General features: G+C 39.2%; 1 protein-coding gene across 1 annotated transcript in view; it reads left to right on the plus strand.

Annotated features, from left to right (window-relative positions):
• CRYL1 (crystallin lambda 1) overlaps positions 1-25,136 on the plus strand; it is an 87,915-nt gene that overhangs the window by 40,080 nt on the left and 22,699 nt on the right. Inside the window, exons 3-5 of the mRNA XM_061628592.1 lie at positions 1,941-2,067; positions 22,560-22,721; positions 24,282-24,476. Coding sequence (XP_061484576.1) covers positions 1,941-2,067; positions 22,560-22,721; positions 24,282-24,476 — 484 coding nt within the window. The remainder of the gene's footprint in view (positions 1-1,940; positions 2,068-22,559; positions 22,722-24,281; positions 24,477-25,136) is intronic.

Here is a 25,136-nt window from a genome sequence, read left to right on the forward strand (position 1 = left end):
AGAATACAAAGCAGAGAGTGGGAGCTGATCAATCGATTCATAGCTCGGTCTCTTTTTTCCCCCTTTGGAAAGGTAATGCATCTTCTAGGAAATCCAAGCCCCCATCCCAGCAATTCCCCTGCTTCCTTAATCTTACAGCCTAGTCAGTTTCTCTGGAAGTCTGGTCAGTTTCACCTTTGAACCAGCCTGTGAATAAGCACTAATGCAGGGAGATATTCTCCTTCTTGCCACAGCCGAGAATGCTGGAGCTTTTAATGTCTCCCTCGAGTTGAGAGAGGCAGTGGAGAAAACCGGATTAAAGGATTGGTAGGGGCGATGGTGTGTGTGTGTCGCACGCGTTGCTGCAGTACTTCTGCTTCCATGTGGATTTACGTTTTATTTTCCATTCCTCTTTCTTGGCTTTCCCCTTCTTCAAATTGTATCGCCCCTTCATGCCCAGCGATTGTACTGAGGCATTGCCGAGCATGCAAGTCCCTCTTCCAGCCCAAGTTGGGCTTCAGCATCTGGAGTTAAAGCCCGTCCCTCTCAAAACAAAGAAACAAAAAACCAACCTCCTGTTTTCAAAGTGGCTGCTGTTTCCCTGGGGGAAAGGTGGTAGGTAGGTTACCATCCCGACCCCCTAGTAATCAGTGGACTTTGCATCCACGAGAAGGGGAGAAATTAACCAAAAGCAAAGGCACTGTCCAGTTGGGATAGGGGGGTTCTTCTAGTGTGTGTGTGTGGTGTGTGTGGGGGGGGGAGCTGGTTTGTAGCTTTAAACACACAATTATTCTAAGTAGGACATCAGAAAGACTTGTGTGTTATACGGAGGGAGGAAAAAGAGCTCCCCGGAACTGAGGGAGGGGTGTAGTCACCGTCAGACCTTGCGGAACCCTGTAATTTTGCAACTAATTTGCAAATTGCAACTTTGCCATCAATGCTTCTGCGTCTCTGAGAATTTTCCGGACAGATGTTGCCGGTTCACTCCGCGGAGGCTTTCATCAATTTGCGCACACTGAGTGGAGCTGATGACTGGGTTGGCAGCGTTGGGAAGGGCTCAGGGTGTGTGTGTGTGATGCCATCAGACATCATGTGGCACCATCTCTCTGGGAGATGTCCACTCCTATACAGCAGCGCTTCTGAAGCCCCCTCGCAGCCAGGCTGTGCCCCACAAAAACTAGTCATGGGAAAAGCAGACTTTGTTTGAATTAGTTGCCCTTGGGGCTTTTATCAGCTGTGCTCTTTTGAAAACACATACTCTTCATCTTTCTTTTCCTCCTGCTGCTTTCCTCTTTCTTTGTCTCAGATGTTTTTTAATCTTTTTCTCTCTATTTCTTGCTCTCTCTTCTATTTCATTCTCTTTTTTCTTCTCCCTTTTTCAAGTTTTGTTTCCCATTTTCTCTTGGTTTTTAACTACTGACCTAGCTTATTTCACAATTCTCAAGGAAAAGCATGCAAAACTACTGAGGGTAGAAAGTGGCTTGAGAGAGGGGGAGGGGGAGGGGGGAGGGAGGGAGAACATTAATGTAATTAAAAAGTATTAATCCATTGTTTTTGAACTGTTATATTTATTTTATTTTTTATTTATTTTACTGGCATGATTATATATACAAAGTTCAATAAAAGAACATTTTCACTGTCTGCGTTTCTTTTCTGGCCATTATTATTCATTTCATTTCATGATTATTACTGAAAATAATTTTGTCGTATAGAGGAGGGGGGTGTTAAAAAATGATCTGCTCCAGGTGTCATACACTAGGTACGCCACTGCTCTGAAGTATAGAACTGAACAGTACCATACATTGCACCATATTTCATGAAAATCCCATAATAAGTGCACGTACAAATGTTAGTGGCAGTTGGGAATAACAGGTTGCCTGAATCTTTTTTATAACTGTGTACATGTAACTAACACAATAAAACCAATAATTCCACTGTCATTTTTTTCTGTTTTCCAACAGGAAACAAATGAAAGAACTAGAAAAGACAGGAATGCTGAAAGGTTCATTGAAAGCTGACCAGCAGCTTTCTCTCATTAGTGGCTGCACAGATTTAAAAGCAGCAATAGAGGGTGCCATTTACATTCAGGTGAGTGCTTGTTCACCATTTCACAAACGGTGAAAGGAAGGAGACTTTGTAGGAAAACTGCTGGTTTATTGATGCTGTAAACATGTGCTTTATTCATCTAAAGAAGGCTTGCAGTTAAATGAAACTAAAAACATTGGCCTCTTATTACAGTCATGACGCACCAAACCAATCTTACTATGCAGCAACTAGTCATTACCATTCCAACAATATTTTTGCATTGAATAGAGCTTAGTAGAACAATCTTATAAGGTGAAATCCTATGTCTTTTCATTGGCAGTTTATCAGTTAAATAAATAATCCATTTAAAACCAGTTTAAATCAGCCATACTGAATATGTAAAATGTTCAGAAGTCTGGCCAAGGGAGATGCTTTGGTTGTGCAGAAAGAATACATCAAATTTTAAATTAATAGGCAATAGCTTAAGTGCAGAAAATGGACATTCTGTTCAATTTCTGTGGGGCACCCCTGAAAATAAGCTTAATAAGAGAACTCTCTCTCTCTCTCTCTCTCTCTCTCTCTCTCTCTCTGTGTGTGTGTGTGTGTGTGTGTGTGTGTGTGTGTGTGGACTTTAACCCTTCCCACACACACACACTTGTCTCAACCTGCACCTTCAGTTAGCATTGTAAAAAAGGACCCATTTATTTCAGTGGGATCTTTCATTTGCAATGCAAATTTCAGATGCATGAAGGGCCACTCTGAATTAGGCCTACAGAAGGGGGCAAAGCTTAAAGTTCCCCTTCCTTCCTGCGGTATGGTCTTGATCCGGACCAGGGCCCTGTACTGGTAGCTGAGACCAACATAAATGAAGCTGGTGTAAATCCCCCAAAAGGGGCATTCTGTGGCCGTGTCAGGAGGGGCTGAGGTGAGGGGACTTAGGCCACATCCAACTCATGTTCAGAGTTCTCCTGCAAGTCCCACTTCAGGCATAAGTTACCCTGGGAAAAAGGTCAGTCTAAGAAAATTAAGGCTCCTGAACTGCAAGTGGATGTGGCAGCCTCTGCTTTTTCAGTTCCCAACTTATTGTTCAATTTAGAATGAATTAGTCCAGAGGAAGAAAAAATTGTTTTCCTGTGCTATGGTCTTCATCTGGACTGAGGCCCTGCACTGGCAATTTGGCGTGGGGAACATGCTACCAAAGGCAGAACTATGCAGTTAAGATACATGTAGTTTGGCCCTGAAATATTTAAGTGGACAGATCTGTGGCATTGGTTTCAAATGAAATTCAGTAAGCCCTCTTCTTTTCTGCTTCCACTAGAGGGAGCCAATGTGTTAAAGATACTTCTGAAGCAACTGTGCGGTGATTTTAACTTGTCTGAAGCTAACCTCTGACCAGTTTTCAAACGGGTTATCTGTCTCACAGGCTTTCTGTATGGCCAGTGGATCCAGAGCACTTTGTTAACTTTCTGTTGCTCCATTCACTTTCTGTTGCTGCCCTACAATGGCAAAAGCAGAACTGCTGTCAGAATATGTAATACTGAATATAGGAAATTGTCTTATACAGACTCAGACCATTAGTCCATTTAGTTCAGTGTTGTCTGCCCAGATTGGCAGAGGTTCTCCAAGGTTTCAGATTGGGGACATTACTAGCCTACCTGCAGATGCTCAGGATTGTACCTGGAACCTATTTTTAATTGTATACACTTCTAAATTTTATGTTATCTACTTATTTATTCATTAAACTCATAGAAGGAGCCCAGGATGGCAAACAAAAACACTAGAAGCACTCTAAAACATCATAAAAACAAAAGATTTTGTCTTTTAATATCTTTTTTAAATGTTTTTAAAAAACAACTTTAACAACATTAAAAAGCAATTCCACTACAGACACAGACTGGGATAAGGTCTCTACTTAAAAGGGCTGTTGAAAGAGGAAGGCCTTCGTTGAAAATGGAAACAGACTGCCTTCAAGTCGATCCTGACTTATGGCGACCCTATGAATAGGGTTTTCATTGTAAGCGGTTTTCAGAGGGGGTTTACCATTGCCTTCCTCTGACGCTGAGAGGCAGTGGTCACCCAGTGAGCTTCATGGCTGTGTGGGGATTCGATCCCTGGTCTCCCAGGTTGTAGTCCAACACCTTAACCAATACACCACACTGGCTCTCTAAGGTCTTTATTAGGCACTGAAAAGATAACAGATGGTGCCTGCCTAAGGAGAAGGAATTCCAAAGTGTCGGTGCCACAACGCTAAAGGTCTGCTTCCTATGTTGTGCAGAACGGACCTCCTGATAAGATGGTATCTGCAGGAGGCCCTCGCTTGCAGTGTGCAGTGATTGACTGGGTATATAAGGGGTAAGGTGATACTTCAGGTATTGTGGTTCCAAGCTGCATAGGGCTTTGTACACCAAAAGTAGAACCTTGAACTTGGCCCTGTAGCTAATGGGCAGCCAGTGCAATTCTTTCAACAGCAGATAACATATTGGCAATACACTGCACCAGTGAGCAGTTGCGCTGCCACATTTTGCACCAGCTGCACCTTCTGGACCAACGTCAAGGGCAGCCTCACATAGAGCACATTACAGTGCATGGGCAACAGTGGGCAGGCTAAATGGTTTACATATCTGAACAAAAAGGAATCAATATAATAAACACAATGGAAATTCCCCATTAAAAATAAGTATGAATAATAATTATCCGTTTTAAGTGACTTAATTAAACAATAAATATCTCTCCAACCACTAAGAGACACAAAAGCAAATCATACACAACCCCCTTCTGAAGACCTTCTTCTTCTAACAGGCTTTTTAGTTAGAGATCTTTCCTACTCTGCATTTGTATTGGAATTATTTTAAAGATGTTTTTAAGACTTTTTCTTGTTTTGTTGCTTGTTGGCTGGCCTGGGCTCCTTTGAGAGGAGGGGTGGGCTTTAAATTTAATAAATAAATATACTATTTATGCGCAACCTATACTCTGGACAAGAGGCTGCTGTAAGGACAGAATATGGACAAACCGATTGGTTCCTAATCAAAAAGGGTGTGAGACGGATGTATTTTATCACCCTATTTATTTAATCTATACGCAGAACATATCATACGGAAAGCGGGATTGGACCAAGATGAAGGAGGTGTAAAAATTGGAGGGAGAAATATCAATAATTTAAGATATGCAGATGATACCATATTACTAGCAGAAACCAGTAATGATTTGAAACGAATGCTGATGAAAGTTAAAGAGGAAAGCACAAAAGCAGGACTACAGATGAACGTCAGAAAGACTAGTGTAATGACAACAGAAGATTTATGTAACTTTAAAGTTGACAATGAGGCCATTGAACTTGTCAAGGATTATCAATACCTCGGCACAGTCATTAACCAAAATGGAGACAATAGTCAAGAAATCAGAAGAAGGCTGGCACTAGGGAGGGCAGCTATGAGAGAACTAGAAAAGGTCCTCAAATGCAAAGATGTATCACTGAACTCTAAAGTCAGGATCATTCAGACCATTGTATTCCCGATCTTTATGTGTGGATGTGAAAGTTGGACAGGGGATAAAGCGGATAAGAGAAAAATCAACTCATTTGAAATGTGGTGTTGGAGGAGAGCTTTGCGGATACCATGGACTGCGAAAAAGACAAATAATTGGGTGTTAGAACAAATTAAACCAGAACTATCACTAGAAGCTAAAATGATGAAACTGAGGCTATCACACTTTGGAAACATAATGAGAAGACGTGATTCACTAGAAAAGACAATAATGCTAGGAAAAACAGAAGGGAGTAGAAACAGAGGAAGGCCAAATAAAAGGTAGATTGATTCCATAAAGGAAGCCACAGACCATTCTGCTTCCTGACTCCTAACCGAGCAGAGCAGAGCAGAGGGAGCTGTCTCAGTTGATCTACAGGTGAGGACATAAAAGCAAGCCAGCTTTCTGAGAGCAAGTGAACAGGCAGAGTAAACAGGAGTTTGACAGGGGAGTTGGGAAGGAAACTCAAGGACTTTGGGGCCCAGACAGTTTTTTCATCCATCCTTCCAGTACTTAGAAGAGGAGTAGAAAGGGAAAGAAAAACACTCCGTGTGAATGAATGGCTACGAAGGTGGTGCAGATGTGAGAGATTTGGACTCTGGGACCATGGGCTATGGTTCCTGGAAGATGGACTGCTGGCAAGTGAAGGGTTGCATCTCACAAGGACTGGGAAGATTGTGTTTGGCCACAGCATGGAAAAGTTCATCAGGAGGACTTTAAACTGAATCCTAAAGGGGAGGGAGACGTAAACTTGGTGGTAACGACTGATGAAGGCTTATGCACAGTAATAGGGCCCAGTAACAACCCTCAGAAAAATGTAGTAAGGAAGCCAAGCCATAAATCACATGGTCTTCAATGTCTGTATAATAATGCGCAGAGCATGGGAAACAAGCAGGACGAACTTAAACTCTTAATACAGGAGGGCAATTATGACTTGGTAGGTATAACTGAAACTTGGTGGGATGACTCCCATGACTGGAATAGAGCAATTAAAGGATACACCTTGTTCAAGAAGAATAGAAGGAATAAAAAGGGAGGTGGAGTTGCGCTATATGTTAAAAATATATATCCCTGCACAGAAATACAGGAAGATGAGCTTGGTGGCTCCACCGAGAGTATCTGGATTAAAATTAATGGGGCAAGTAGCAAAAGGAATGTGGTGCTTGCAGTCTACTACCGACCACCCAATCAAGGAGAAGATGAGAATGTAACTTTGAAAAGCAAATTGCCAATGTTTCGAGGAGGCATGATGTAATAGTAATGGGGGGTTTCAATTATCCCGATATCTGTTGGGAGACAATATCTGCCAAACACAGCCCCTCCAAGAAATTTCTGACTTGTGTTGCAGATAACTTCCTCCTACAGAAAGTGGAGGAAGCAACCAGAGGATCAGCTATCCTGGACTTGATTCTAACCAATAGAGATGATTTGGTGGATGAAGTGGCAGTTATGGGAACTCTGGGGAAAAGTGACCACACCATACTTGAATTCTTGATTTTAACAGAAGCGAAAGCTGAGAGTAGCCATCTGCATACCCTGGACTTCAGGAAAGCTGATTTCAATAAACTCAGAACAACTGTAAGTACAGTTCCATGGCAAGCCACCCTAATGAGAAAAGGAGTACAAGATGGGTGGGAGTTTCTAAAAAAGGAAATTCTAAGCACAATGGCAAGCAATTCTAACAAGGAAAAAGGGGGGGAAACCACAGAAGAAGCCAATGTGGCTTCACAAAAAGCTTAGAGCTGACCTGAAAACAAAAAAGGACACATTCAGGAAGTGGAAAGAAGGCCAGGCCACAAAGGAAGAGTACAGGCAGGTATCACAGAATTGCTAGGATGGTGTCAGGAAGACTAAAGCTGAGAATGAGCTGAGGCTAGCGAGGGATGCTAAAAGCAACAAAAAAGCTTTCTTCAGGTAAAAGACAGAGAAAATAAACGGTGGCACAGCTACTCAATGAGGATGGCAAAATGATAACAGATGACAAAGAAAAGGCAGAAGTGCTCAATTCCTACTTTGGCTCAGTCTTCTCCAAAAAAAGGATCTGTGACCCTCCCGGGAAACATGAAGTAGAAGGGTCAGGATTGGACCTTGAGATTGATAGACAAATGGTCAAGGAATACCTAATCACTTTGAATGAGTTCAAATCAGCAGGGCCCAATAAACTGCATCCTAGAGTATTGAAGGAACTGGCTGAAGAACTCTCAGAACCTCTCTCTATTATCTTTGCAAAATCATGGAGGACCGGTGAAGTGCCAGATGACTGGAGGAGAGCTAATGTTGTCCCTATCTTCAAAAAGAGCAAGAAGGAGGAACCGGGGAATTACAGACCAGTCAGCCTAACATCAATCCCTGGAAAAATTCTGGAGCAGATTATAAAGCAGTCAATCTGTAAGTACCTTGAAAGCAATGCAGTGATTACTAAGAGCCAACATGGATCTATGAAGAACAAATCCTGCCAAACTAGTCTCATCTCATTTATTGATCGGGTAACCTCCCTTGTAGACTGTGGGAATGCTGTGGACATAATATATCTCGACTTCAGCAAAGCTTTTGACAAAGTGTCCTGTGATATTCTGATTAGCAAGCTAGCTAAATGTGGGCTGGATGGAACAACTATTAGATGGATCCACAGTTGGCTCCAGAATCGTACTCAAAGAGTGCTTATCAATGGTTCCTTACTCAAACTGGGCGGAAGTAACGAGGGCGGTAACACAGGGCTCGGTCCTGGGCCCAGTGCTCTTTAACATTTTTATTAACAACTTGGATGAGGAGGTACAAAGCATGCTTATCAAATTTGCAGATGATACAAAATTGGAGGGCATAGCTAATACCATGGAAGACAGAAACAAAATTCAAAGGGACCTTGATAGGCTGGAGCATTGGGCTGAAAACAGAATGAAATTCAACAGGGATAAATGCAAAGTTCTACACTTAGGAAAAAGAAACCAAATGCACAGTTATAAGATGGGGGATACTTGGGTTAGCAGTACGACATGTGAGAAGGATCTTGGAATTGTTGTTGATCACAAACTGAATATGAGCCAGCAGTGTGATGTGGCTGCAAAAAAGGCAAATGCTATATTAGGCTGTATTAACAGAAGTATAGTTTCTGAATCGCATGAAGTACTAGTTTCCCTCTATTCAGCATTTGGCCTCATTTTGTTTACTGCATCCAGTTCTGGTCTCCGCACTTCAAGAAGGATGCAAACAAACTGGAACGGGTTCAGAGGAGGGCAACAAAGATGATCAGGAGACTGGAAACAAAGTCCTATGAGGAGAGACTGAAAGAACTGGGCATGTTTAGCCTGGAGAAGAGAAGACTGAGGGGAGATATGATAGCACTCTTCAAGTACATGAAAGGTTGTCACATAGAGGAGGGCCGTGATCTCTTCTCGATCGTCCCAGAGTGCAGGACACAGAATAATGGGCTCAAGTTGTAGGAAGCCAGATTTGGACAGGACATCAAGAAAAACTTCCTAACTGTGAGAGCCATACGACATTGGAACCAATTACCTAGAGAGGTAGTGGGCTCTCCGACACTGGAGGTGTTCAAGAGGCAGCTGGACAGGCATCTGTCGGGAATGCTTTGATTTGGATTCCTGCATTGAGCAGGGGGTTGGACTCGATGGCCTCTTAGGCCCCTTCCAACTCTACTATTCTATGATTCTATGACCTGAACTTACAAGATCTGAACAGGGCGGTTCACGACAGATGCTGTTGGATGTTGTTGATTCATAGGGTCGCCGTAAGTTGTAATCGACTTGAAGGCACATAACAGCAACAACAACAAATAAATATACAAACCTGCTTCCTCAAAAGATTGGGCTTTTTGCGATAAGGAAAGGTAGTAGAAAATGCACTTATTTATTTATTATTTGATTTATATCCCACCCTTCCTCCCAGCAGGAGCCCAGGGCGGCAAACAAAAGCACTAAAACCACTTTAAAACATCATAAAAACAGACATTAAAATACATTAAAACAAAACAACTTTAAAAACATTTTTTTAAAAGCTTTGAAGACTTTTTTTAAAAAAAGGTTAAACATTGTTTTTTTAAAAAAGGGTTTAAAAGCATATTAAAAAGCAATTCCAACACAGAAGCAAACTGGCTTTTATGTAATGTCTTCTATCCTCCCTGCAAACAAAACTGAGTTGTTGGTCAATAGATAGGCCATCTCGGAGTGCCTTCATTCTCTTTTAAAAGGCTCTCAGTTGTTAAGGAATGGACTACTTGATATCATAATTCTGTTAATTTATACAATGGTCATAACAACGTTGGGGAAAATAAGAGAATTTTTGACAGTTGTCTTTGAAAACAATGCTCTCTTCAAATATCAGTTTTTATGAGCAGTGGTTTGTACAAATACATTGGCTTCCATCCCGTCAGTTCTGTTTAATAGGAGAAGAGCACATAGATGTTATGCTTAGTTACCTGCAGGATCGTTTTTTTTTTTAATCTTTTACAAAGTGATATAAATGTTCACTCACTCACTCCCGTCCCCCAGTGTGAGATTAAGAGTCTTGAAAGTCAGAATTTTTTCTTGCAAGTAAAGCACACGTTGTCTCTTTGGACTTTGCCTTTGTTAGAAGATAATTCACCATGATTAGTAAAAGCCCTGGTTTATTTAGTAAATAAAGTGTAGCTACTTAGTAACTAACAGTCTCTGTATTCATGCCTAACTTTATTGACATCAGTATAAATCTGATTAAAAATAGACAACTAAAGTCTAATTGAGTCTCTGTCAAACATAACTAACAGTCCGTCTATCCCTCTTCCCAGAGGACTCTGGTAATTGTAGGTCAATGAGGTGAACAGGGGTCTCCTAACAGCTCTCAGCGCCGTTCACAAGCTACACTTTCCAGGATTCTTTGGGGGAAGCCGTGACTGTTATAACGCGGAATAAATATCTGCTATGAATGTGGTCCAGGCCAGTGAAAGTAGTAGCAGGCCTGGGGCAGAAATGCCAATGAAAGCAGTAGTAAGCTATGGGAAAAGGGCTGTAGCTGAGTGGTAGAGTACTTGCATGCTGTAGGTCCCTGGTTCAATCCCCAACATCTCCAGGTAGGGCTGGGAGAGAACCCTGTCTGAAATCCAGGACAGCTACTGCTGGTCAGTGTGGACAGTACTGAGCTAGTACTCAATGGCCTGCCTTGGTATAAGGCAGTTCCCTCTGTTCCTAAGAGCCTCTTGCCACCCCTTCTGCAAGGCACTTGACATATGGAGGGGCTCTTTCCCTTCTCTCCTTGCTTGTATCATCAGAACAGCCTGCATGAAACCCTCCTACCCGTGGAAGAGGGGAATGAACCCTTCCTGCAATTTCCTTTAAGACCCTCCATCCGATCCTTCCCGGCAGCGAGGGAATTTAACAGGGATGGGCCATCGTGGTTCTCCTCTCCAGTCCCGCCTGCTTGCATCAATGCAATAAGGGCTCTGCGTACGCTGTCTAACGTGTACCTGCAGCAGTTCCCATGGTTACTCATCTTAGGGCCACATTCCTGCATAGAGAATCCCCTGGGGGACATATGCCAGTGGCGAGAGTGGACAGAACAATGGATGTGTACAACAGGCCACATTCCAGCCATGCAAAAATCCAAGATTAGCGCCATCCAGGCAAGCAAGAGATGTTGTTGCAGTTCAAGGGACACGTTCCAACAAGGCAAAACATGGAGAGTATGGAGTAGGGCTGGGGAGGAGTGTGGCCCAGGCAGAATCCCAAGGGCCGGAGAGAGAGGCCTGGAGGGCCACATCCAGACCCTGGTCCCCACCCGTGCTCTAAGGCCTTTTTCTGTGTGCCTTCTCATTAGATGAAGAACCCCAGGACATCAGTTGCCTAAACTGGATAATTCAGGTCTGTTGTACTTGCCAGCACTTGTCTGCTGTATTGCATACATCTTACACACTGTGATGTTAAGGGAACTGTACTTTGCTTGTGCAAACTTGGCTGCGTCATATTTTAATAAATGGTTAGTCCCTCCAGGCAGCCCCACTTTTGTACTCGCCGTGTAAAGAGCTCTCTTTCTGCAGGGATTTGACAGTTATACTCGCTTTTGGTTTTCAGGCATCTCTTGAAGACTTCTTTACGCTGATGGGCCTATGCAGCTGTTTAAAACATTTTGATTAGCCAGTGATTTTAGTGATGGTTTTGTACTGTTTGAATACTTTATTGTCGTACATACTGCCCGGAAATTTAAGATACAGCAGTATATAAACACTTTTATAAATAAACTTAAGTGGCTGTAAAGTGTCCTCAAGCAATTCATCCATCATCTGCTCTAAGGGCTCAGCTACTGTTGGACACTAGCTCTCTGTCACTATCTACTCCTAACTTTTTCCTTCTTTTTTAAAAAGGAAAAAAAAATAAGCACCCTTTTTTACACTGCTTCATAGCTGCACCATCTTCTATGGCTTGTATTCTTTCTTTTTTTGTGTTTAATAATTTTTTATTATTCAAATTTTCATAAAACAAACACAAACAAAATCAAACAACAAAAACAATACAACAAAAATAAAAAGAAGAACTTGACTTCCGATTTGTTACAGATCAGCTATAAGTATATAATATATATCAAACCTGTCCCCTAAAACATACGAAATTCACTTTTTTCCATAGTCTATCTTAATTAATCGTCAAATCCCATTATCATCATTTCATTTTTTTTCTTTCAACAAAAAGTCCAAAAGAGGCTTCCATTCCTTAAGAAATGTATCTGTCGTTTTTTCTCTGAGAAGGCATGTCAATTTGTCCATCTCAACTAAATCCATTAATTTCAATAGCCATTCTTCCATTGTTGGTATTAATTCCATTTCCCACTTTTGTGCATATAATAATCTTGCTGCCGTAATCATATATAATATTATTCTTCCATATTTCTTTTCCTTTTGTTTATCCATAAAACCCAATAAAAAAAATTCTGGCTTTGACTGAATATTTATCTTTAAGATTTTTTGCATCATCCTACCTATCTGTGCCCAAAATAATTTTGCCTGTTTACACGACCACCACATATGATAAAAAGATCCTTCTTGTTGTTTACATTTCCAACATACATTAGAAACATTACTATACATTTTTGACAACTTTTCTGGAGTCATGTACCAACGATACATCATTTTATAAAAAATTTCTTTAAGATTATAGCATAATGTAAATTTCAAACCTTTTTTCCACATATTTTCCCTTTGATCCATTTGTATATTATAACCAAAATTTTTTGCCCACTTGACCATACATTCTTTTACTTGTTCTTCTTCCATGTCCATTTTCAATAAAAATTTATACATTTTTGCAATTATACATTCATCATTTGTACACAAACCTATTTCAAAATCAGATTTATTTATTTCAAACCCATACATTTTCTTATCCAATTTGTATCTTTCTAACAATTGTAGATAGGCAAACCATTGAGAACTATATCCTTCCTTTAATAGTTGTTCTCTCTCTTTCATTATATATTCTCCATGCACATTTTCTAATAGTTCTTGGTAAGTTAACCATTTCTCTTTTCCAGCCATTTCTCTTCTATAAAATGCTTCTTGACTTGAAACACATAGTGGTATTTTCGAAAAAAAACTTGTTTTGTATTTATTCCATATTTTCAACAAAGGACGTCTTATAAAATGATTATTAAAATCCACATTAACTTTTACTTTATCATACCATAGATATCCATGCCATCCCCACTTCAGATTATGGCCCTCCAAATCCAATAATCTTTTGTTCCTCAATACATTCCATTCCTTTATCCAGACTAAGCAACAAGCAGCAAAATAAAGTCTCAAATTTGGTAATCCCAGTCCTCCTCTTTCTTTGGCGTCTTGTAATAATTTAAATTTAACTCTTGGTTTTTTCCCCTGCCAAACAAATTTAGAAATATCTTTTTGCCATTGTTTAAAAGGTAAATCAGAGGATATGACAGGTATTGTTTGAAATAGAAACATCATTCTCGGCAATACATTCATTTTTATTACAGATATTCTACCCATTAATGACAACTGTAATTTATCCCATTTTAACAAATCTTTCTTAATCTCTGTCCATAATTTTTCATAATTATTATGAAACAACTTTGAATTTTTATTTGTCATAATAATACCTAAATATTTCACCTTTTCTTCTATTTTAAAATCTGTCTTCTCCATTAACTCTTTTTGATCCCTTAAAGATAAATTCTTCACCAACATCTTTGTTTTTTGGTTATTGATCTTAAATCCTGCTAATGGTCCAAATTCTTTTAATTTATCCATCAATACTTTAATTCCTTCCAAGGGATTTTCTAATACAATTATCAAGTCGTCAGCGAATGCTCTCAGTTTATATTCCTCTTTTTTTATCTTTATTCCCGAAATCCTTTTGTCTTGCCTTATGTCTCTAAGCAGCACTTCTAGAACCAAAATAAATAAAAGAGGGGACAGTGGACATCCCTGTCTTGTACCCTTTTGTATTTCACATGAGTCCGTTAAATCCCCATTGACAATTATCTGTGCCTTCTGTGATGTATAAATCGATCTGATCCATTTTATAAAATTATCTCCAAAATCCATTTGCTCTAGAACTTTAAACATAAATTTCCAATTCAAATTATCAAATGCTTTCTCAGCATCCAAGAAAATCAAAGCTGCTTGTATGTCATTTCGTTGTTCTAGATATTCCAACACATTCAAAACATTCCTGACGTTATCACGTAGTTGTCTTTTAGGTAAAAACCCCACTTGATCTTCCTGAATAAATTGTTGCAATATTATTTTCATTCTTTCTGCCAAAATCATTGTAAAAATTTTGTAATCATTATTCAATAAAGATATTGGCCGATAATTTTTTGTTTTAGTTAGGTCCTGCTCCTCTTTCAGTATTAATGTTATATTAGCATTTTTCCAACTATCCGGTATCTTTCCCTCTTGCAAAATTGAGTTCATTGTACATTGTAAAGGTAACAAGAGTTCCTCCTCCAAACATTTATAGTACGCTGCCGATAATCCATCCGGTCCTGGTGCCTTTCCTAGTTTAATTTTACTTATTGCATCAGATATTTCTCTTAACGTAATAGGACCATTAATAGCTTGTCTCTGGAAATCTGTGATTTTAGGCAAATTCTGCTTAGATATATACTCTTCTATTTTTTCAGAAGGAATTTCCTGACATTTGTACAACATTGAATAATACTGATGAAAAGCTTTTTGGATTTTTACATTGTCTGTCAACATCTCTTCTCCTTCTTGTATCTTTAAAATGAGATTTTTTTGTCGTTCTTTTCTTAATTTATATGCCAACCATTTCCCCGGTTTATTTGCAAATTCAAAAGTCCTTTGTTTAGCAAAATTTAATTTCCTTTCAATTTCTCTAACTGTCAACATTGACACTTGTTTCTGTAACATTTTAATTTGATTTATAATGAGAACTTTAGTTGGATTCTTTTTCAATTCTTCCTCTTTCTGTTTTATTTCTTCCAAAATTAATTGCATTTTCTGTTGTTTCTTCTTTTTTAGTTCAGAATTACATTTAATAAAATATCCCCTCATAAATGCTTTACTTGTATCCCAAACAATATTTTCATCTGTTCCTTTGTATAAATTGTGTTCAAAAAACTCTTTTAATTTCTTCTTACATTCTTGCACTACTTTATCATTCTGTAATAAAGATTCATTTAGTCTCCATCTAAATCCAAGATTTTTTTTTTTTAAAGTCAGTATCACAGGGTTATGATCTGAAAAAGTTTTTGGTAATACATCCATCTTGGAAATGTCTTTCACTAAATTTTTAGACATCCAAATCATATCAATCCTCGAAAATGTTTTATGTCTTTCTGAAAAGTAAGTAAATTCCTTTGCATTGTCATTTATATATCTCCAAGCATCCACCAATTCTAAATTTCCCATCAATTCAAAGCAGATCTTTGGCAGTTTGCCCTGTGTCTCTTTAATATTTTTCTCAGAAAGTCTATCCATTTTTGGTGAAATTACCCCATTCCAATCACCCATGACACACCAATGATCATATGCAAACTCTGATAATTTTTCCATGAGTCCTGTATAAAACCTTGTTTTATCTTCATTGGGGGCATAAATGCCCACTATCAAAATTTTTGTACCCTGAATGGTGATTTCAACTCCCACAAATTTGCCACTATCATCCAATAATATCAATTTAGGAGACAACTGTGAGTTAATATAAAGAACAACACCATTTTTTTTTAGATCCTGCCGAAATAAATTCTTCACCCACATTTTTACAGATCAAATATTTAGAATCTTTCTTCTTAATATGAGTTTCTTGTAAACAAATTATATCCAATTTTAATTTTTTCAAATAATGAAATACTTTCTTTCTCTTCTGCGACGTATTAGCTCCATTTATATTCCAAGTTAGAAATTTGTAATCCATTTTTAGGCATGTATTTTAGAAAAGTCTGTACCTGTTGCTCCCTTTAATTCATCATCATCCTTTTCTTCCTCTACCTGTTTCTGTTGACTTTGTTTCCCAGGAATTGTATCCATGTCTTTGAATTTGTCTTCTTCCATGTCTTTTGAGGCTTTTCTCAAGAAATCCCTTGCTTTTTGAACAGTATTCAGTCGATACTTCTGTTGTCTAAATGTAAAGATCACTCCCTCTGGAACATCCCATCTAAATTGAATTTTACATTGTTTGAGTTTTTCTGTGAAGAAAGCATATTCTTTTCTCTTACGTAGAAGTCTAATAGGAATTTCCTTCATCACCAGTATTTCTTTACCATCAATTTTGAAGACATTGTTAAAATGATGTTGCAAAACCATATCTCTGGTCCTCTTTTTTAGAAAGTAAACAAGCACATCTCTTGGGATTTTTTTCATTGTTGCGTATCTGGAATTAATTCTATAAACTTTATCTATTTCAAATTCTATCCGGTCTTCATCCCAATCCAAGGATTTTACCAAGGCATTAACAATTTTCTCTCTCATATCTTCACCTGTTTCCTCAGGAATTGCACGGAATCTCAAGCAATGTTGTTTATCTCTGAGTTCCATAACGGCAATATAGCCCAAATTTTTTTCCAATTCCACATTTAAAATGTCTATTCTATTCTCCAAGGTTTGCACCTTGTCTTTAACATTTTTTACTTCCTGTGTTAGTTGCCCAATTGTATCTTTAATCTGATCCACTTCTGTTTTGATATGATCTTTCAAATCTTTAAAATCCTTTTTCATATTACGAAATTCATCTTTAAAAACTTGTCTGTCCTGTTTCATCTCTTGTTTCATCTCTTGTTTAAAATCATTAATCCCCTCCATGATTTTCTGGAACATGTCTATCCCTTCTTGTGTATCAATTGAACCTCTTCGCTCTAAAACTTTAGCTGCTTTCCTGGTTGTCATTCTTGGAAAAAAAACCCCTTTTTTATTATTAGTCAATGTTCCCAAACTTAGAGGCAAACTGTTTCTTTTTTTCCTCCAACAATAAAAGAGTTAATATTCCAGGCCTGTTAGTATGATCTAACCAGCACGGTTCTTATCTCCAGCACGTTCAGGAATGTAAAACAAATGAAGTTCTCAGCATCCAACAGCTAGTAACATACACGAACAGCAGATTCGCTCAAAAAAAAAATAGTCCAAGAAAAAAGGAATAAAAAAATAGTCTCAGATATATTTCCTTCAAATAATCAAATCATCTTATCTAATAAATTGCCTCTTATCCGTTTTAATCTTTGTAATTCCAAATTTAAACCAGCTTTTTGTCATAAAAAATAAAACAAGTTCTTTTAATTGCTCCCTTCTTCCTTAACTTTATATGAAAGAAAAAAAGTGTGACTCACCCAGATTTCTGAATTGCTGATTCGTAAACAAGTCTCTTTTACGGTAGTAATTTAAGTCAAATGATAAGATTTAGACAGAAGGAGGCTCGCTTGTTAAAAACGTTTTTTGAAAGAAAAAAAAGTCTCACTTATTTTCAGCACAGCTTGTTGGAAGTCCGGACTCCGTCTTCCTCTGCTAGATAAGCCTTCTTATCTCAGGGGATTCCTGATCAAATCCAGCCATCTACAGCTCAACGAAGTTTCATGGATAATCTCTTCGGTTCTCCTTTATCTTGGAGAATATTTACGCCTGTCAAAGATTCCTCTTGACCAGCTTTTAACTGAAAAAAGCTTCCTCTGAGGCAGAGCTCCCTCAGAGACAACCACCAGCCAGCACTCCTTCCGGGAAGTCCATGGCTTGTATTCTTTCAAGTATAATTATGTGCATTACAAACAAAAAATGGCCTGAAATGGATAGGTTAGCACAGTGGTTCCCAACCTGGGGGCCGGAACCCCCAGGGGGGCCACGAAGTAATCCAGAGGGGGCCGTGAACAGTAAAGAAATGAATTATTTATTAATTTTTTTAAAAAAGTCTTCACTCCCTCGACACTGTCTGCTTTCCACTGCCGCTGCAGATGACACCTCCCCCTTGCTCCAAATGAGAGGGGAGGCCTTTTCTGAAGCTCCAGAGCGTCTTTCAGGCGCAATAAGGGCAGGCATCTGCCAATAAAATACATGGCAGATGCCAGGAAGAAGAGGGGATTACTATCACTGATTCCCATCTCCTTGCACTGCCGCTACTGGCAACGCCCTTAGAATGAAAGGAGAGGGCTTCTTGTGAAGCAAAAAGAAGCAAGCCTGCAAAGAAAGGCTGCTTTCCCCCTTCCTTCCTTGCAGCCAGCCTGCCTCCCTGGGGGGAGGGGGTCACAAAAAATTTTCAGCTTATAAAGGGGGTCCCGTGCTCATAAAGGTTGGGAACCACTGGGTTAGCACATGCCTGCTGTACTGAAGACGTACTTTCTGGCATTAGGAAAGTATATTTGCTCTGTGCGAATGTGGTATGCTTGTGAATGATCTCTTTAGAAGCTACACTTCCTCCAGGCAGCCCTACTCACAGCTGAAAGATCAGACCCATGCTGCTGTTGTTCTATGCAAGTAGGCAGCTGTTTTAAATGGCCACGATGCAGAAAAAATGTTTTTCATGCAAATACCTCTTAGACGAGACATGGAGGGATTTGAGGGGGGCCACTGTAAGCACCGTTTGAGAACTGAATCTGTGTGCATTTTTTCCCCTTTAGCAGATACAGAGGATCATATCAAAGTTCCAAGTTGTGGCTTCAAGCATAGCTTTTCTTTTAAATTACATTTTCAGTACTGTTTGAGAATTGGACATGTAAGAACAGGAGAATTAATTAAAAAAACACAGAACTAAAACATTTAAGGATGGAGACTCTTCTAACCTAAAAATTAAGAGGAATGTTTTTGGAGTTGAATCTACTGGTGTAAAGATAATGTGTAGTTATAATCCACAGTTTCAACTATGTGAAGCTTGAGAGAGACAATTGACTGCACTTTCAAATCTCTTCTCTAAATATGGTGTATGCCGCTATAAGAACTGTGATAAATGGAGTCCTTTAGACTTGTTTTATAAGGGCTGTATTTATCAGTTCATTGTTCTTGAAACAAAGACATGTTTTTGAAATAAAGGAGTGCTAACTTTAGCTCTGTGGATCTATATATGAGCAATTTTCAAACCAGGTTTTATTTTTAAAAACAGCAAAAGTATTTATGTGCCACATGTCTACTTCTAAACATTATACTACACTGTTTAGGTAATGTAAGAATATCTAATGGTGTTTCTTAATCCTTTGGTTAACTTTGCCTCTCAATATTTGGCTCCTTTGCCTAAGCACGGGACTAGATGTGGTTACTGACAATTTAGAGCTACAGGAACCACTGAGATTAATAACCTGATTTGAAGCACATTTGTTATTAATGTTTGGAACCTAAAATACCTTCAATACCCCAAATAAAAATCTGAACCATCATAAGAGTGCTCTCCAGTAATGGACAGCAGAGCAGGGCAGGGCAGAGATGCTTATCTGACCTCTTGGCAGGTGAGTCGCTGCTGTGTACTGGGAAGGTGAGGGGTAGGGAGGCTGGCATGGTGCAAGGCCCTGGCAGGAGCAGCAGATTGGCTCTGCTAGTCCGCTTGCACCGCCCTGACCTTGTTGCTGCCTCACCCTTCCTGGTAAGCAGCAGCCACTCATGTGTGGGGAGACCAGGTAAGCAGCTTCACCCTGCTATGCTAGCTACTACTGGCTCTCTATAGAGGCTGCTGCTCTTTTTTACCTTCTTTCTTCATACATGAAAATACTTCGGTACCACTTTTCTTACATGTTTCAACCCGAAAGTGCTTTATGTCAACAAAAGTGGAAACTTACTTTACTTGGAAAATTGGAAATAGACAAAAACCGATTCAAACGTATAACTGAGGAGCAAAACGGACTACGCTGACAGAAAGTAGGCCTAAAGAGGAGGGTTTTTCCATGTCTCTAGAACAGGGGTGAGGAACCTTTTTTATGGGCCGCATTCCTATATTGGCAATCTTCTGAGGGCCGCATGCTAGTTGTGGGCGGGGCCAGAGACAAAATGGGGAGAGCAACAGTGTAAATATTACCTTTCTACAAGATGCTAATTTGTACCTAGACCTCTCTCCATCCTCCATCTAGACAAGCAAGAGGCGTTATCAGTGTTCAAAGATACATTCCAGCCAGGCAAAAACACTAGGAGTGTGAAGCAAGGTTAGTGAGGGGTATGTCCTGAGAAGAGTTCCTAGGGCCAGAAAGGGAGGCCTGGAAGACTACAGTTGGCCCCCAGGCCTGAGATCCCCCACTCCTGCTTTTAAGACATAAGCAGGGCAAACTTTCCTTGGAAGGGGATTCACAGGGTTAAGAGTACAACATACAAAGCACTGCCCTGATAGGAATCCTATATGATGATGACTGCTGTGGCATGGGAACATGAATTGGTACAGTACAAAACCTACTTACAAAGGTTAGAACAAGGGTAGACTTTTTATTGGTGTTGCATAGGATATCGAAGCAATTCAAGTGTTCATTGAGGTGGGAGTTGTCACATGATGCAGTTCTGGGTCTTTTAGGGACAGTGTGTGTTTATGCAGCTGGCATGCGTTTTACTCTGAATTGTCTACATTTACACAATAAGCTTACGGCATGTAGAGCTTTAATATAAAAAAACGAAGCGGGAACTCTCAATAGTAAGGTGTAAAAACCAACCAATTGGCATGTCGTAATTGGGCTTTTACAAGGGTCAGTTAAATTGAAAGTCAGATTACAGCAGTAGCCTTCGTTCAGGTGTTAGGGCTTTCAAATAAGGGTTTACTGTTTTGGTGCAGATGAGAAGTGTGATCCTCACCAAAACAGAAATGGGCACAGGAATATACAGTGTCTTTTTAAAATCCACTCAGGTGGAATTGTATTGAGGTGAGCTGACTTTTCAGTACAGTGCCCTATCCATTTCATGCTTGATCTTTTTCTCAGGGTGATCTGAATAGTTTTAGAGGCTTTTCAGTTGGTAGTAAGTGATGAAGCCCTTCATTAATAGCTGGTTTAGAGCTTAATTCCCCTGCTCTTCTTCAGGGAGTTAGCCTTCCTAACCAAGAAAACAAATCCATGCTTGACAAGGATAGAAAACAAATCCATGCTTGACAAGGACAGAAAACAAATCCATGCTTGACAAGGACAGAAACTTTTATTGCACCATTCCAACAAATTGAATACAATTGTGCCACTATCAAAGAAGCCTTCAGCAAATGGTCTATTCAGAGGCCTTGCATAATCATTGTAGGTTTGAGTTTCCAAGAGTGTTGAGCTTCACCTCTGTGATTATCATCTGATCTCAAAGAAAGCTTTGGGTTTCAGGTGGAGAATCTCACAATAAAACTATTCACTGCTGCTCTTTTATTAGTTTGAACAAGTATCTACAGAGTTCTCTGAGCCTTGTGACTTTGCTAAAGGAAAGTATTTAAAGGTAACCACCTTGCAGACTGAACTGATCCAGGAATTGCGAGCAAAGCATTGTTTTGCATCAATAAAGGGATGTATTACAGTCTGCTCTTCTGTTCTGAAATGGCCCTGTTTATCACTCAGAATTTCATGACTTTAAAAGCTCAGTAAAATTCCATTATGTGCCAACCTGAGTGGCTCTTCCTCTCCTTCTCCCATATCTGGAGAGATTGGTTAATTCTTGAAGCATAAAACATTTGCCACAAGTCCAATGATTTCTCAGTTAACTGGTAACATTTAAAAATGTGCGGTGTGAAGCTTTGGGAAATCAGTGGCCTCATGGGAGATGTTTTATGTTCCAGACAGTACTTGTGCTTGAGCAAAGGAATATGAAGCTCAGGCACAAACAATATAATATAAAAGATTTTTCATTCTATATAATCAGAAATATATTAATTAATTAATTAAATTTATATCCTGTCCTTTCAACATCTAAAAGCAATTCCAGTACAGATGTAGACTATTGAACAAGATGAAATAAAAATAAAAATATTGTTAATGTCAGAGAGATTAAATATTTTATACTTGTACATGCTTTGTGAACAGTTTCTCTTGCAAAGTGCTTTATAAATGTATTAAATAAATATTACATATCATTAGGGCATACAAATACACACACGGGGCTGTATTCAACTAACTTTTACTCAAAGCAGTCCCATGAGTAACGTAGGCCCATTGATATCAGTGGGTCTACTTTGAGTAAAGATTAATTGAATACAACCCATAGCTGTTACTTCCAACCTAGATAGTACTTCCATCAGATGAAAAAGGTACATGTTTTGATAATGAGGGGGGTATAGAACAATTGTTTTTGTAAAGGCAATAAAGGGAGGCTAATTTGTAAAAAGATTCTGGTTTGACTAGCCTTCTTATCTGGTGTATTAGTTTTTTCATAAGCTCACCATCCTGGATGTGCTGATCCTGGAGATCTGTACAGTGTTAACTTACAACTTCCCTTATCAAGCTATTTCCATTATTTATTTATTACATTTACACCCCGCCTGTCTTTCATCATAGAACCTGAGGCCGCATACATGCGATTTCCAGGCGGTCTCCATACAACTCTGGTATACTGAAATATTGAAAAGGAAAAAAAATGCTAATTAAGTTGTGAAATGAATACATTTGTGGAAATAAATGTTTGAATGAAATATTATAAATACTTTTTTGTATTCTAGGAGTGTACACCCGAGAACCTAGAACTGAAAAAGAAGATTTTTGGCCAGTTAGACCTTATTGTTGGTAATGATGTTATTCTAAGCAGCTCAACCTCCACCCTTTTACCTACAAAATTGTTTACTGGACTAAAGCACGTTAAACAGTGTATAGTGGCACATCCTGTAAGTACACCAAGATACTCTGATAATTTTGTTTTGTTGAAGCCTGGATTTGGGGTGGGGGTCAGCTTTGTTTGTCTTGAATTCTCCTATTCATTTATATGGAAGTTTTTCAAAGGGATGTTACTTTGATATGGTGGTGCTTGATGCTTTGCCTGAAATCTGTGGTGATACAGTTTTATATAAACTACCCGTTATGGAAATATGCAGAGATACTCAGATGTTTGAGCTGTGTGTGTGCCAGTGTGTGTATTTACCTAAGTAGCAGGCTTTTATCCTGCATTTAGATCACTGAGACTTAAGACTTAGTAAAATAAGAAAAGCTACTTTTATTGATGGAAATACATAATAGATAGGAAAGGCATACCTAGTTCTAACTAACTAAGTTGGAGGTGCAATGCCCAGACTTGAGTATTGCCCTCATGGCTCAGGAGAGAGAACAAAGACAGAGATGTCTCCTCTCTCCTCAGACAGATGAAGAAGATGACAAAGGAAGGAGGGGCAGGTCAGCTGCATGAGCATATCAGTTTACAACGGAAGGAAGTTAGGTAGAGAACAGCACAGGTAAAGGTCGGCAAGCTTGGCCAGCTGGAGGACCCTAACTCTATCTTCCCTTTGGAATACAAACAAAAGAACCCAAACAGGAGTTGCTCTTGCCCCACTTCCAACGCTACCTTGGCATACGATTGGAAAGCGATATAAAAGTACCAGCACAATCCTATGCATATTTACTCCACTGTGCTAAAAGGGGTTTACTTGTGATTAGAGTGAATAGGATTGCAGCCTATATGTGACACAATTGTATTGACACAATTCAGGTTTACATAAGAGGAGCCCTGCTGGTTTCATTGTACATAAGAAGCAGACTTATGGATCAGACTAAAGGACTTTCTAGTCCAGTATTCAGTTCCCAAAATGGCCAACCAAATGGGAACCCCAAAGTTGGACATGAGCACAATAGCCCTCTCCAGCAATTGGCATTCAGAGGCATTCTGCCTCTGAGGTTGGCAGTAATGGAGCCATCAGAAGCTTGACAGGCCTTGGTTAGTCTTGACTACTGTCAAGATCAAAAAAGCACAAAAAGTGGGCTTGGGAAAAAGACAGAAAAGACTTGGTCTTCCACCCTGTGTATTCAACATTCAGATCCCACCTATTCCTTGAAACCTGTGGCACAAACCCACCCTAGGTCCGATGACTCACTGCAAGTCAGACTATAACAAGCCTAGGCATGTGTAACTGGAACTGCATATTGCTTTCCTGTTTACCCTTCCCTCTCCTCTGTTTTTCCTCCAGTGTTAAATTTTAAATTGTAAGCTTATCAGGGAAGGTGCCTATCCTCTTGTACTCTGTAAAGTGCTATGCACACCGATGATGCATCATCATCATCATCAACATCATTATTATTATTATTATTATTATTATTATTATTATTATTTTCTACTGCTACTGTAGGAAGGCTTGTCTCAGTTCCATAATACTGTTTTTAAATTGTGTTAACTGACCATAACAATTTGTTCATAAATATGTTTCTGTCTCTCCTTTTTAAATATTATTTGCATCTAGGTAAATCCACCATATTATGTGCCTCTGGTTGAATTGGTTCCTCACCCAGAAACAGAACCTTCTACGATAGAGAGAACCTATGCGCTGATGAAGAAGATTGGACAATCTCCAGTTAGGCTGACAAAAGAGATAGATGGTTTTGTTCTGAACCGACTCCAGTATGCAATTATTAGTGAAGCATGGAGACTTGTTGGTGTATGTATTATTTTATTCTTCAGCTGACTTGCGTATGCTTCCAGTTCTGTAGACTATATCGTACCACTTAGGACGCAATCAGAAACACGCTGAACCAGGGGTCAGCCTCGCTGAGCTTAACGGGGCTTACTTCTGGTGCATAGGATCAGAAATATTCCATTATTTGAAATAGTTTGTGTTAAAGTATTTATTTTTTCTGCTGTTGTCTAAAGAATCCCCATGCAACAACATTAATCAATACTGGTATTCAAATTTTTCAGAAGTGGTAGCTTGTGCACTAGCAAATCCTGAAAAAGAAAAGAACAGGAAGCTAAGTTGTATAGTAAGTAATATGAGGAACTCTCCAAAACAATGCCATTTTCATTGAAGCCAGAAAACAAGGTGAAAAGGCCAGCAAGAGAAATACTGGTTTTCATGTTGTTTCTCTTCGTTTCCGATTGCATTCAGAATTGTCTGGGCTGGCTTCTAACATTTGTGCTCAATGAAATAGTTGTGAAAATAATCCTTTAAGCAGAAGTACGCTTAGCTTTCAGGAATCCCATCTCTCAAGCTTTGATAATTGTGTGATACTTTTTTGCTGCTTTTTTGGACTGTAGTTCATTATGACCTGTTGTGAAAAATTAGCATTTTCCACAGCTGCATATTCTGTGGTGCTAGTTA

This window comes from Rhineura floridana, chromosome 5 (genome assembly GCF_030035675.1).
Source record: "Rhineura floridana isolate rRhiFlo1 chromosome 5, rRhiFlo1.hap2, whole genome shotgun sequence".
In the NCBI taxonomy this organism is placed as follows: domain Eukaryota; kingdom Metazoa; phylum Chordata; class Lepidosauria; order Squamata; family Rhineuridae; genus Rhineura; species Rhineura floridana.